Source organism: Carettochelys insculpta, chromosome 1, assembly GCF_033958435.1.
Source record: "Carettochelys insculpta isolate YL-2023 chromosome 1, ASM3395843v1, whole genome shotgun sequence".
NCBI lineage: Eukaryota > Metazoa > Chordata > Testudines > Carettochelyidae > Carettochelys > Carettochelys insculpta.
In genome coordinates, this window is record NC_134137.1 from 168,109,069 (window position 1) to 168,121,101 (window position 12,033).

At 42.4% G+C, this 12,033-nt stretch overlaps 1 protein-coding gene across 2 annotated transcripts in view; it reads left to right on the plus strand.

Annotated features, from left to right (window-relative positions):
• The window catches only part of USP9X (ubiquitin specific peptidase 9 X-linked), a 203,372-nt gene that overhangs the window by 76,533 nt on the left and 114,806 nt on the right, over nucleotides 1-12,033 (plus strand). For both annotated transcript variants that reach the window (XM_074995034.1, XM_074995025.1), the window contains exons 12-13: nucleotides 705-911; nucleotides 8,820-8,956. In XM_074995034.1, the coding sequence (XP_074851135.1) occupies nucleotides 705-911; nucleotides 8,820-8,956 (344 nt within the window). The remainder of the gene's footprint in view (nucleotides 1-704; nucleotides 912-8,819; nucleotides 8,957-12,033) is intronic.

Sequence of the window (12,033 nt, forward strand, 5' to 3'; positions counted from 1 at the left end):
TTTTGAGACCCAATTCTCTGACATTGTGGCTGGATATAAGCCTCTTTATCCATGTTTTCATGTAACTAAAGGATTCACATACACATTTTAAATGTACTGAAAGTTATACTTGTATTTCCTAAAGTAATTATTCAAATGAATATATAAATAACATTAAAAAGAAGGGTAAATGATTGTGGCCTCTCTTAAATGGGGTTTGAAGTAAGTCCAGATCTAAAACTAATTTTGGGTCTGGTGTGCTATTAACAATGAACTGTGTATTGTCTGGCAGTCTGTTTCACTGGGGAGATCAGTGTAATAAAAATAAAATTAAATAATTAACAAGTAACATTTTTTGATGATAATAAGCAGGGGAGTCTTTAGAAATCAATAACCAAAATCAGCCAAGGGCCACTCTATTCTGGTTATTGTTTAAAAATTCAATATTAAATAATTTATAGACTGTTTCAAAACAATAGAATATATTGATCATAATTAAGGAACGTTTAAACCCTTAAACTTTTTAGTTCTCACGTGTAATTTTTCAACAGTAGGCATTAACCACTGAAATTTGTGTGATGTCTTGATAATTTGACAAAGTTCATTAAAAATAAATTAGGCTGTTCATTTTTACAGTACACTTTTGTAACTGGACATGTCAATGCATAGGATCAAACTTAAAAATCTGGTGTCTTTCCATTTGAATCACATGCTTTCCTTACTAGGCAAGCTGGACAAATGCAAGCAAAAAACAACGGGAAAAATTACTTGAATTAATCCGTCGTCTTGCTGAAGATGATAAGGATGGAGTGATGGCACACAAAGTATTGAACCTTCTGTGGAATTTGGCACATAGTGATGATGTACCTGTTGATATCATGGACCAGGCTCTTAGTGCCCATATTAAAATTTTAGATTACAGCTGTTCCCAGGTAAGAAACTGATTGCAGTTCTATTAGTACGTAAGAGCTGCCATTGCGAGTCAGAGCATGGTTTATTTTACCTGGTATCCTGTCTCTGGCAGTGGCCTGTACTAGAGCTTGAGGGAAAGTGTTACAGACAAGGCTACTAGTGAAGTGATCTGCCCAGTGTTTCGCTCCACACTGTGGTAGTTGAAGATTTAGCGCAGGGGTCTGCAGCCAAAAATACCTAAAAGAGCCATTTTTTTTCAAATTCACTTACAAAATCAGTCCTTCAAGAGCTGCAATGCACATGAATACACGACAGTCCTTAATAATGGCAAACCTCTTTAGAACAGCACACACGTAATGATTTGAATGAGTTAGAAAGTTAAGGTACCCCATCTCCAGGCTTTACCTGTCTCAGACCCCAAATCTGCTCCCTATCCGCAGGCTTTACCCCCCCCATCCCGCAAACTTGCCCCCCAACCCCAAGCTTAATCCCTCCTGAGCTCCAGCTTCCACCCCTGCCACCACTAGATTAACTCACCTCAGCATGCACGGCTCCTCTGGCCACTCCACTGCTCCTTACAGCTTTCTCAGTATGGCTGCATGGCTCCATCAGGGACAGGCTCAGCTACTCCTTCCCCCAGCTCTCCTGCGTGCTTAGACTTCTGCCCACGTGGGGCAGCTCCCTGCCCTGCTGCAGCTGACTGCTGAGCAGTTCCAGAGGCTGCTGCTACTTAAACAAAAATCTAAATTCAGTTGGTTTAATGGTGCGCAGCTGAATTTATTTTTTTTTTTGTTGAAGCGATGGCAGCCTCTGAAGCCACAAGAGGGGTCAGTGGCAACTTCATTAAAGAGCCACATGCGGCTCCAAAGCCACAGAGTGCTGACCCCTGATTTAGGGTTTCTTGAAGTGTGGGAGTTGTGTCCTTGAACATCTTGGGTAATAGCTATTTGATGGTTCTGTCCTCCATGAACATACCTACTTCTTTTCTTCAACCCTGTTTTAATTTTTGCCACTTCAACATCCTATGGTAAGACATTTTACTGTTAATTGTAAGTTGGGGGAAAAAGTAGTTCCTCTTGTTTGTATTGAACCCTCTGCCTATTTCATGCAGTGACTCTTGGTTTCTGTTGTGGGAGAAGGTAAATTATCTCTATTCACTTTCTCTATGCCGTTCATAATTTTATAGACTTTCAGTCATATATTCTCTGACGTAAGCATCTCAATTCTAAGATGATCAGTCCTAATGTTTTAGGCTAGGTCTACCGTACATGATGGATCAACACTGCAGTGATTGATACACCAGTAGTTGATTTACCACATCTACTAAGACACACTGTATCAACCTTAGAGCAGCCTCTGCTGATCTTACTGTGTGTTCGACGCTGTGGTAACTGCATCTCTTTCAGCTATGCTATTTGCCTAGCTGCAATTGTGTAGGCTACATCGGGTGGCAGGGGTAGTGTAGACCTAGCCTAGCCTCTCATTGTGTGGAACCCATTTCATATCCTTAACCAACTTTGTTGCCTTTTCATTAATCTTTTGCGTTCTACGATATACTTTGAGATGGGACAACCAAAACTGTACACCATATTCAAGGGATGGTTTCATCATGGATTTATATAGTGATTGATATTTTCTATCCCTTTCCTGATAGTAACACACTGTTGGCCTTTTTGGCCATTGTTAATCACTGAGCAGAAGTTTTCAGAGAACTATTCAGTGACTCCAAGATCTTTCTTGCATGCCGATTTACTAGTTCGGCGTCTATCATTGTATATGTATAGTTGGGATGATTTTTCCAAGTCAGAGCTGTCCTGTGCATAGAATGGTTTGGCGCAGTGGCCCTGGGCCCTGTGTTTTGGAGATCCATGTGGGATCCATGATGGCTGGGGGACTAGTGGAAGGACCTGCTGCTGGCACTTACTGATGGCAGTAGGAAGTGGAGCAGCCCAGCCAATTCTACTCTGCTGCCTCCCAGATACGTCACTTGGGAAAAGCTGTGGGATTGCCCCTGAGATCACTGGTGGCAGCTGAAAGCAGAGGGGTGCAGTTGAGAGTTGGCAGAGCAGCGTAGGCTCGGTTTGTGTCATGCTTGTTCCTGTTTCTTCCTGTGAGTGAAAGAGTGGGTCTTACCCCGCTGTCAGTGCCAGGCCCTTAAATCATCTGGGCCACATTGCTTGGCAGGGCAGGAGGAGGGGGTTGTGAGAAGGCCTGGGACTGCTCCCACACTCACTGGCAGCAGTTGGAAACAGAGGGACACTGTAGAGAGCCAGCAAAGTGGAGTAGGCTGTGTCTGGGTTGCTCTTCTTCCCACTTGCTGGTGAATGCAGAGGTGAGCCCAACCCCTACTGCCAGTGCCAGGTCTCCCTTACCCTCCAGGCTTCCTTGCTCAAGAAGAGGGAGTTTGGGGGAAGGAGTGGATTGAGAAGAGGCAATGATGAGTCCTGGGCCAGGAAGTGCTGTTGTGGGCCCCATTTCCTCCCAGGATGGCCTGTTCCACATATACTACTTAGCAGTATTGAATTTCATCTGCCATTTTGTTTCTCCATTGCACAGTTTTTTGAGAGGTGTCTTTGTAACTGCAGTCTGCTATAGAAAATTAACTAATTGAATAGTTTCCTAGTATGCGCAAACTCTGCCACTTCACTGTTCACCCACTTTTCCAGATCATTAGTCAATATGGTAATTATGATTATAATATGGTTACTATGATTATTATAATTAATGAGACTGGAAAAGGGCAAATATAGTGCCCATTTATAGAAAAGGGGAATAAGAGCAACCCAAGAAATTACAGACCAGTCACTTTAGCTTCTATGCCAGGGAAGATAATGGATCGAGTAATTAAGGAATTCATTTGGAAGAAAATAAGGTCACTAGGTAGCAGCCAGTATGGATTTTTAAATAGCACATCATGCCAAATCAATCTGATAGCTTTTGATAGGATAACAATTCTTATGGATAAGAGAAGATTGGTGAACGTGGTATACCTAGACTTTAGTAGGGCATTTGATACGGTCTCGTGATCTGTTCGATAAACTGGGCAAATAAAACTTAGCTGAGGCTATTGTAAGGTGTGTACATAACTGTCTGGATAACCATTCTCAGTCTGTGCCTACACTAGAGCATAAAGTCAATGTTAAGGTACTTAACTTGAAATTACAACATGACTCTCTCTACTGCACATGCCATTAGATTGATTTTAATGGGTGCTAAGGTTGACTTTTTCGTCGTCCTCCCCCGCCCCCCCAGTCACCACCACATAGCTGCCAGGCTATGTCGACCATGTCTGCAGGCAGCAACATGACGTGTTCTGTGCGGGGTTCCAGTGCTTGAGTGCTTCTTTGCTGCACAGGATGTAGTAGGAGACACCAAGAAACTTGTTTTCTGCACTTCATGTTTTTATGGGGCTGCCTCCCCCTTCCCCAGGGAGCTGTGCAGCTGGCAGGCTACGCCCCTGACTACTATGTGACTGGCTCCTCCCCTGCACACCCCCCACCATATGGCTGCCGAGCAATGTGGACCATGCTTCCAGATAGTGGCATGCCCTGCCTGGTATGGGGTTTCAGTGTGTGAGAGGGCAACATAATCAAAAAGAGTTTGCAACTCATCTTAAAAGCTTCAACCTCTGGAATATACAGCAGCCATCCCACGAGCATTTTATGGAGCTAGCCCTCCACAAGGTGCCAGTTCCCTGCAACCACACCACTAGGCAACTGGGCAGCGCAGACTATGCTTGCAGACATGGTCTTATCCTACCCTGTGCGGGGTGAAGGCTTCTTCCCTGTGAGAAAATGGTTTTCTCTGCTTCATGGTTTAGGGGGGCTGCCCCCCCCCAGGTGCCATGCACCTGGCAAGCTAACCTCCTTCTCCCTACCACAAGGCTTGCCCCTGTGCCACCACACCACATGGTGGTCGGGCAGTGCAGACCATGCCTGGAGATAGTGCTATGTTCTATCCTGCCCTGGGGCTTCACTGCTTGAGAGGACTTACCCTCATTGGGATGGAGGCAGAATGTGACTGGGTGATATATGGAGTATTCTCTCTCTCCAAATTGTGTGGCTCGGGGAGGATTTCCTGTGATGAAATGGAGCTTGTGGGCTCACTCTTTCCCTTTGCTCTTGCATGCTGGCAATTGTTGGGACTATGACTTCTTTACTAGAAGAGGCAAGGGAATCCTTTCATTCTTCCCTCAACTTTTCTGTCTTCTAGTGCTTCTTTAACTTTTCCTTCTCTTCTCATGCCACTACTACTTGCGGGGTGAAGGCTTCTTCCCTGTGAGAAAATGGTTTTCTCTGCTTCATGTTTTGGGGGGGCTGCCCCCCCCCCCAAAGTGCCACACACCTTTTTCCTTCTCTTCTATTTAGTCTTGGGGATTCATAATGAGCCTGGAGCTAATACTTCTAAAGGTCTCCTCACCTCATGTTGGACATGACAGTATAATGGCCTCCCTAGAGCATTCTTCACTTCTGTGTGATGATGACTCTCAGATTTTTCTCCCCGCTCCCCTTCAAATCTAGCTGCTTCAGCCAGATATACTACCACTTTGTCATTGTATTATCTTTCCTTGAGAATACTCTGAAATCTTTCCCTAATTGCATGGAACCTGTTGGTGTATTTTCACCAGTGGAAGAGACAGTAACTACTAGAAACCAACACCCTTTCTTTACTTTTCTACTTTGGAATAACTATCACTAGACACCAATGCCCTCGGGGATTCCATACTTTTCCTTCTTTCCTTGTGAATAATATGCAGGCTTTCACTGTTTGCATAGACCTACTTTGTTTTATTTGGGTATCATGAACTTCAGCTTCTGAAGCATTCTGCTAGGTGTATTTTCACTCGGGGAAGAGACTTCTGAGTGGTTGGTGGTGGCCTATAAATTTCTCTCTCTAGTTCAAACATGGCTCCTTCAGCCTCTCTCTCTCTCCATTTGTACTTAATGTCAATTTGAAATCTCTTAAAAAAACTCTTTTGTAAAAAGCTGCCTCTTTCCGAAAAGATTATTTTCAGTAAGAAAAAAAAACTGCCTACTGGACTACTCAAAAATCTGGACTACTCAAACGACTTCTCTCATTGGGGAAAGAGACCTCTGAAAAATGGCCGTTTGGTTTCAACAGCGGGGGGAATGAAGGCAGTGCTGTCTGGGAAGGTGACCTCACATACCCGCTTGCATGGCATTTTTTCCCATAACATACCAGCAAAAATAAACAGGAAAAACAAACAAACAAACAAAAACCCCCAGAATGCAACAGGGCTGAAGGAATTGTGGGATAGGTGCCCACAATGCACTGCTATAACAGTTAAATTTTGGCAATTTAGCGTAGACACACTGTGGACTTTGTGAGCAGGTGCAGACACTCAACTTTGTAACACTAGATTTTATAAAGTCAAAGTCGACTTTAATAAATTTGACTTTATTTTATAGTGTAGACATAGTCTCAGAGAGTACTTATTAACAGTTCACAGTTATTCTGCAAGGGCATAACAAGTGAGCTTCTGCAGGCATCTGGTTTTGGACCAGCTCTGTTCAAGATCTTCATCAACAATTTAGCTATTGGCGTAGAGAGTTTGCTCAGTAAGTTTACAGATGATACCAAGCAGGGAGGAGTTGTAACTGCTTTGGAGGATAGGGTCATAATTCAAAATGATCTGGACAAACTGGAGAAATGGGCTGAGGTAAATGGGCTGAAGTTTAATAAGGATAAATGCGAAGTATTCCACTTGGGAAGAAGGAATCCATTTTACACATACAGAATTGAAAGCGAGGGCTTAGAAGGGAGTACTGCAGAGACGGGTCTAGGGGCCATAGGAAACCACAAACTAAATATGGGTCAGTGTCATGCTGTTGCAAAAAAAGCAAACATGATTCTGGGCTGCATTAACACAAGTGTTGTGAGCAAGATCCAAGAAATCATTCTTCTGGTCTACTCTGTGCTGATTAGGCCTCAATTGGAGTATTGTCTAGTTTTGGCATCACAGTTCAAGAAAGATAAGTTGGCGAAGGTCCAGACAAGAGCAGCAAGAATGATTAAAGGTCTAGAGAACATTCGCTGTGAGAGAAGACTGAAAGAATTGGGCTTGTTCAGTTTAGAACAGAGAAGATTGAGAGGGAGGGGACGTGATAGGATAGTGGTTTACAAGTACCTAGAAGTGTGTTACAAGGAGGAGGGAGAAATATTATTCTCCTTGTCCTCTGGGGATAAGACAAGAAGCAAGGGGCTTAAACTGCTCCAAGAGAGGTTTAGGTTGGATATTAGGAAAAACTTATTGTCAGGGTGGTAAAACATTGGAATAAATTGCTCAGGGAGGTTGTGGAATCTCTATCACCGGAGATCCTTAAGAGCAGGTTAGATAGACTTTTAATGTGGATGTTCCAGGCAGTACTTGGTTCTGCTGTGAGGGCAGGGGACTGGGCTCAATGATGTATTGAGGTCCCTTCCAGTTCTAGTGTTCTGTGAAACTATGGTAAACTGTAGTGGGACCCATACAGATTCTTGGTGGATGTTGCTGTTCACCTCTTCATTTTGAAAATTCGTTTACCTTTTATCTTTACCCTTTATTTACTATATTTTAAACTATTTTTAACTAGTTACTGATTCATAAGAAGAATTTCCCTCTTTTCTCCAAAATACTTAGTTTGCTTTAGAACTTTTGGTGAGGGACCTTTTCAAAGGCTTTCTGAAAATCCTAGTATAATGTGTCAGTTGTGTCACTGTTATCCATATGTTTGACTCTGTCAATAAAGAGCTTCAAGAGGATCTCGCAAAACTAGATGAGCGGGCATTAAAGTGGCAGATGAATTTTAATGTTGATAAATGCAAAGGAATGTATGTTGGGAAACATAATCCAAATTATACGTTCAAAATGAGTACCTAAATTGGCTGTTACCTCTTGAGATCTTGGAGTCATTGTGCATAGTTCTCTGAAAACATCCAATCTGTGTGCAGTAGCAGTCAAAAAAGCAAATAATGTGAGGACTCATTAAGAAAGGGATAGAGAATAAGACACAATATCTTACTGCCCTTACATAACATGGTACACCCACATCTTGAATACTGCATGCAGATGTCACCTCATCTCAAAAAATATCTTAGTACTTGAAAAAGTTCAGAAAAAAGCAACTAGAATGATTAGGGATATGGAATGGCTACAATATGAGAAGAAATAAAGACTGGAACCTTTCCGCTTTGGAAAATATGACTGAGGGGGGATGACAGAGCTGTCTATAAAATAATAATGGATGTAAAGAAAGTGCATAAAGAATTATTTACACCTTCCTATAACAAGATCTAGGTCTCACCAAATGAAATTAAAATACAGCAGGTTTAAAACAAAAGGAAATAACTACTTTGCACAATGCACTGTCAGCCTGTGAAACGCCTTGTCACAGGATGCTGTGAAGGCCAAGACTGTAATGGTTTAAACAGAGCTGGATAAATGCATGGAAGATAGGTCTATCAATGGCTATTGGCCAGGATGGGGAGGGATGGTTTCCTGTGCTTTTGTTTATTAGAAGCTGGGGATGGGTGACAGGAGATGATCACTTGATGATGACCTAGTTATTTCCTCAGGGCTAGCTGGCATTGGTCACTCCCAGAAGACCCATAGTGGGCTTAGATGGACCTTTGGTCTAACCCAGTATGACCATTCTTATTTAAAGGTGAAAGGACACATTTTAAAAGTCATGGAACTAGTGTACAGAATGAACAGATTGGAAAATTTTGCATCTGTTATACCACTGAAGTATTTCGCTAATGCCATGAGCCACTTAAGCTTCTCTCGTGTGATTTGAAATTTCAGAGCTCGGTAAAATGTCAGTTACTTCTTTGTCAATCCCTGTATATGGGTGGCAGAAATGAAAGAGGATGAAGTAGCTTTAATTTGGATATTTTATGTACAGTAAACTGAACATTTGCTTTTTAAGGATCGGGATACTCAAAAGATCCAGTGGATAGATCGTTTTATAGAAGAGCTTCGCACAAATGACAAATGGGTTATTCCTGCGCTGAAACAAATTAGAGAAATTTGTAGCTTGTTTGGTGAAGCACCACAGAACTTGAGGTAAGGATGTAAAGTTAATGGGATAAAGTTGTGAACAACATGGTTTTTTTTGTAAAATATTATAGGCAATGAATTTTGAAGTTGAAGCTTGTTTTTGCTGTTGAAGTACACCTGCACGTGTATATGTGCAGTTCTATAAACTGCTTTAAAATCAGATATAAGCATTCAGAGACAAGAATAAATCCTTGTTGATGACTTTATTACTTCAGATTCATATAGACTATTAAAGTGAGCTCTTACAATCTTTACTCATTCTTAATGTGATTATTATGTTAAGTCAGAGGAAATTTGAGTTTTTTCTACTTCCACGTAGGCCTTCTCTGTACCTTTTGAGAAAGTTAGTCCGTGTCTGAGTTTTCATTCTTTAGCTGTTAAATGAGGATATTTCCCTTTTTCATAGTGGTATTGAAGGTATAAATTTGTATTTTTGACTCCTTTGAAGATAAAGCTTATATACTTACCAAGTTAAAGAGAAAAAGCTCAGTTATATTTTTTTGTTGATGCAAAATGGCATTTTATGGTGGAATTCCTGACTCTTTTTTTCTGTAATAAAAGCCATTTGGAGATTACCCAGAACTTCCATTAGTTTAATTTTTCTAGTTGTAGCAGTTTGGTTCTTTGCTTTGCTTTTATCATGCTTTTCTGGAATAAAAAAATAGAAAGTTGAGCCTAAGTAGGTTTTTATATATTAATACTTTAATGGAACTGTTGAAATTAACAATCTGTTACTGTGCCCCCACATTCCAAAAATATCTGATGTCTCAAAAATGAAAAATTCACTACTTGTGCTGGAGTTTCTGCAGTCTTAAGTTTGTATGCTTCTGTATGTATGTTTCATTATTCCTTGGTTTGTCTTACCTGAGTTGTTCCGTGAGCAGGCTGAGTATTTAAGTGAGTTTCAGTCCCCTGTGTTTGAGAGTGGTTAATATTGGGTGCGGGGTTGGGGGTATGGATTGTATGCATATTTGCAACAGATTACAGCATTACAGAGTGACTGCCAGGGCGGGAGTCCCAGTGGAGGGATGAGAGCTGCAGCCCGTCTGTCTTGCAGCAGCAGGAGCTGGGAGCTGCAGCTCACAGCCTGTCCCGTGGCAGCCGCAGGGGTTGGGAGGCTGCCAAGGCCAGGAGCCCCACGATAGCCCTGGAATCCTGGGCTGGGGCCATAGTCTCTGGGGAGTGAGGCTGGAGCTACAGCAGCTGCAGAGCATAGAAGCCCCAGACCTCCACTTGTTCTGGACCTGTCAGGTCCCAAGCATGCTGGATAAGTTGCACTACATTCCTGGTTTTTGGAAAGTTACTCTCTTATCTTTTTTGCATTGGCTAATTTTTTAAACCTTAGAAGTGTTGGTTTACATGGTGTGTTTTGCACATGTCCCAGAGTTTTCCAGCAGTCAAAAAGGTGTCTGGTCCACTTAGATTTTTTCCCAAGCCTTGAAAATTTCATTAAGATTTCATGTGGAATCATTTCCTGTCTTAGAATACAGCATGCTGTCCCTGGGACTGCTAAGACTTGCTTGTTGGCATACTGTTTTAGTTGGATGCTTTTCATCAGATTTTCCACTTAATCATGAAGCTGACTCCTCTGGTTCCTTTCATTTTGAAGGGAATCTCAGTATTGCAACGTAAGATCATTCCGTGAATTCTCCATGTAGATGTGAACTATAAGGTACTCAGCCCAAGATTACTCTTCATGGTACTGAGCATTTCAAGCCCCAGAGTCAAAGATGATTTCTTCTGTGTACAGGAAAGTTCTTATTACTCAGAATGAATTTATGAAACTTCTACCTATTGAGAAGTCATTACAGCTAATCTTCACATACTGTTAAGGAGCTTTTTTAGGTCAGTACTGGAGCTAATCAGTTAACTGGACTTTCCCAATAAAAGCTCATTTTGAAATCATGAGGGCTTTTTCAGTTTTTCAGGTCTTCAGGGTTCAGATAACTCTTGATATGAAAGCTATTAAAGTTAATAATCCATGGTTTCTGTTGACTAAAATGTTTGACTACGCTTTGAGTTCTTCCTTAACATTTAAAACCAAATAATAGAACTTAACCACATTGATTTGTCTCGAGAGAGCATTACAGTATGAAAAGGAGATATACCTAGCTTCCTCCTAGTAAGCAGTTTAGATCTCACCTTACTCAGAAGTTTTAAAGATATTCATTTCAATGTGTAATAAGTAATAGATGTGCCAGAGGTATAACACATACTCATCCCTCATTTAACGAGTACTCTACTTACGAGTACTTGCTAAAACGAGGGATGCATATACTTACCACTGTTCACTATCTGAGTGAACTTGCCTCGCTCATACGAGCCAGCCGCGGGGTCTCTGGCTGGGGTGTGAGGAGATCCACAGCCCTGCGGCTGGAGCTTAGCTGGCCACGGAGTCCCTGGCTGGGGCGTGGGGAGATCCTCAGTCCCGCCCAGCCCAATCCCCAGCGTGCCCACAGCTCCCCACACACCCTGCCCCCAGCCCGCTCCCAATACCCACCCCGTCGCCTTCCAAACCTCCATTGCTGGCTGCAACACCCCCCGCCCTCCGTACCTCTGCTGCAGCTGGGAGGAGCAAGCCACCACCTCCTCCACAGGATCCACCTGTAGGTTTTAACCCTCCCTCCCACTCATGGCCCCAAACTGCCTCCAGCCTTTAACCCTCTCCAGCCCCCCCCCAGCTCCAGCCCAAGGTTCACTTACCTTTCCAAAGCAGCGCCACCTGCTGCCACTCCTTCACTGAGTTTGGAGCATTGGGAACCAATCAGACACTTTTACATGTATTGTAATGGTAATTTAATGTTACTCTTGAGTTTTTGCCCACAAGCAGAAAGTTGGGAACCAGTTGCGCTCATATAGCGAGGGATGAGTGTACGTGTTTACTGACAGTGGTTATCTGCTGATTCTCAGTGGACATGATTATGGATGCTTCTCTCGAGTCTTGAATTTATTCTGACTTTGGTTTGAAAAACGATGAGCAAAGTTATTTGAAAGTGTCTTTGAAGAACTCAGCATAGAGCATTGCATGCAGTATTGATGTGTGCAACCTCTGTGTTAAAGTATCCTGCTTCCCACTTGGGTAT